This window comes from Oncorhynchus nerka, linkage group LG6, assembly GCF_034236695.1.
Source record: "Oncorhynchus nerka isolate Pitt River linkage group LG6, Oner_Uvic_2.0, whole genome shotgun sequence".
Classification (NCBI taxonomy): Eukaryota; Metazoa; Chordata; class Actinopteri; order Salmoniformes; family Salmonidae; genus Oncorhynchus; species Oncorhynchus nerka.
The window spans coordinates 81,746,450-81,749,262 of NC_088401.1; the positions used below are offsets into that span (position 1 = coordinate 81,746,450).

Here is a 2,813-nt window from a genome sequence, read left to right on the forward strand (position 1 = left end):
TGAACAGGGGGCGGGGGGGTATGGTAGTCGGTGTCAGGCGAACCGGTGTGTGTCAAGAACTGCAACGCTGCTGGGTTTTTCACGCTCAACAGTTTCCCGTGTCTCCAGAATGTTCCTCCACCAAAAGGACATCCAGCCAACAATGGTCGAAAATGGTGAAAATGGTGAACGATACTATTAAATAAGTGTTTTATGTGGGGGAAATAAACTATGACTTACGGTAGAAGACGTACTGCGTGAAGTTGGACCAGACTTTCTCAGGTGCGTAATGGCTGATGGAAGAGGCGGTGAGCAACGAGTTACAGGCAACGATGTGGAACCCGCTCTCCGACAGCATGTCAAAGGCCCGCTCCAGGTGACAGAAGCGGAGGAAGAACCGGGAGGTGTACCTGTCCGCAGCCCTGTCTGCGTCTAGGCTCTCATTCAGGGTGTTTCCAAACACCTCTTTGGCGAGGCCGATCCTTCCGCTGATGAAGATTCTGGGTACTACTTTTTTGGATTTGGGGTTAATCTGACTGTCTTTGCCCCCCGGCGCCGCGCACGTGCCTTTGAAACCGACGGTTAAGTATCCATATCTCCCGTCCAGAGAGTATGAGGAATATATCCGCTGGTCGCTGTTTAGCGACGCGTTGTCGAAATCACTATGAAACGGGTCGTCCTGAAAAATGTTAGATTCCTCGGACGCCAACAGTTTGACCAGTTTGGGCAGTTCAAAGTATTCTGCTTCCCGTTTTAACCTCCCTTTCTCCGGGAAGTGATCCGGTAGGACGACCTGTTTATCTCTCAAATAATCCAAGACATATCTGAACAGAAAACCATCTCTGTCGATAAAATAACGTCCCCTGAGGTCCCGCGCCAAGTCGTTCGACGAGGACCCCTTCTTGATGGAGAATAACCGTCCCAGTAAGGAATTGGGGATGCTTGTTAAAGTATGGAGACGAGTATAGTATACCTGACCTCCCACGTTTAGTTCAATAACATCAGACGGCGGATTTTGCACCGACCCTGTTTCTTTAGCCGGCTGGGTTTTACAATTCTCACTCAGTGCCATTTTTAGTTCATGCATAAAACCAAATCCCGGTCAAGGTGTGGCGCGCAGATGTTCCCAAAAAGTTTTCTATATGGGATGGAATGTGCATGTCTTCTGTTGAATTAAATCGGTCCCCACATGCAGCGCGCGCATATTTTTACACACATCAATTGCTTTGAGTCCATTAATTAATATAATCCTACAGTGAAATCATCGTGAAATCACCATTATTCCATAATCGATCGAAAATATAATTGATCACCTCTGCACTCCAGTCCGTTCTGGATAAAAATGTCCAACTTCTTTGATTCTGCAAGGCAAGCTCCAGTCCTTGTTTTATATTAACAGTCCCGTGTAACTTTATCTGCCTGAATCAATGGCACGTTCGCTGTCCACAGAGACTGTGCTGAAATTGCCGTGCGCGTGCTGTTCTTTTCTGAAAGTGAAGATGGAATCCGGACGCCGGTGCAGCGCGCTCCCATCTCTATGTCTCCAAATTGCCGTGCAGAGAAGAGAGCAGAAATAACGGCCAGGCAGGCACCGGAGTGAAAACGGCTACGATGATGTTTTTCCAGCGGTGCGTGGAAAAACATAATGGGGAGTAACGTCTTACATCATCATCTTAAAGGAAAATTACGTTTGAAAACGTACGACGTAGCGTAGAATAGCCTACATTCTGAATGACATTCCATAGAAAATATATTAACATTCTGCAAAGTAGCCTAATAGGCTATAATAACATTTGAGTTTAAATTTAATTTGGGGATTTCCATATGCTGAAACATATCAGGTGACTAATTAAAAACTGTGTATGATAAAATTAGAAAAAAAACAAATAACCCCACTATCCGTTTTTGTTGCTTCCCAAGATTGATCTATGCTGATGAATAATGTCTTAATTGTCTATCAGCAGCTAGTTCAAGCTGGGATGTTGTGATGCGCTATGGTACAGTGATTGGACTGTGAGTGGGCGTCCCTTCAACACCATAGAGCCCCTCAGTGGAGATGTCATAATACCCATAAAACCTAGAGGTCAAACAGATAAATGGTTCCAATCGTTTCTCCCCATGAATGGAATTTTAGAAACCCTTAAAATAAGGGCTGTGTTTCGTGTCTTCTTTCTAACGTGACGTTTTGATTACCATGTAAATCTCTCTCGGACAAGGTGACGTTTATCAATATATTAGTCTCTATTTACTCTCAGATTCGAAAATGTTAATTGGCATCAAAGTAGACATCATGCAAAACTACACATCCCTGCTAGCTTTGCTAACAGGTATTGTGTCCATTTTAAACTTGCACAGCTAATTAGTATTACATTTGTTTGTGTGTGTTGGGGGGGGGTAAATGCATGCGAATATATTGATAAAAGTCACCTTGTCTGAGAGAGATTTACATGGTAATCACAACATCACGCCAGGATAAGAAGACATGAAACACAGCCCTTATTTTAAGTGTTTCTAAAATCCCCTATTGGGAAAATGAATGGTAGAAAAACAATTGGAACCATTTACTTGTTTGACTGCTATATTTTTTTAAGGTTCTTTTGACTCGTACTGTAGCCCATCTGCTGCGCATGCGTTGGTTTTACTATCTATGATGGTGGCCATGAGTGAGTACTTAAGGCCTACTTGTCACAGTAACTATCTTTAAATAGCTCCTATGTTGCAATGCATAGTAACATATTATCTTGTTTGTTCTTTTGAGGACGGCTTGTATGGCAATTTTTTTCTCAGTCGTATATAGTCATATGCTTGTAAATAGTAGCCTATGCTCTTGTTTT

The 2,813-nt window shown here is 43.2% G+C and overlaps 1 protein-coding gene across 1 annotated transcript; it reads right to left on the reverse strand.

The window, feature by feature from the left end:
* Nucleotides 1-208: 208 nt before the first annotated feature.
* Nucleotides 209-1,576, reverse strand: LOC115124354 (BTB/POZ domain-containing protein KCTD16-like). Its single transcript, XM_029653768.2, has one exon. The coding sequence runs from the start codon at nt 1,064-1,066 to the stop codon at nt 209-211; it is 858 nt and encodes a 285-aa protein (XP_029509628.2). The 5' UTR covers nt 1,067-1,576.
* Nucleotides 1,577-2,813: the final 1,237 nt, after the last annotated feature.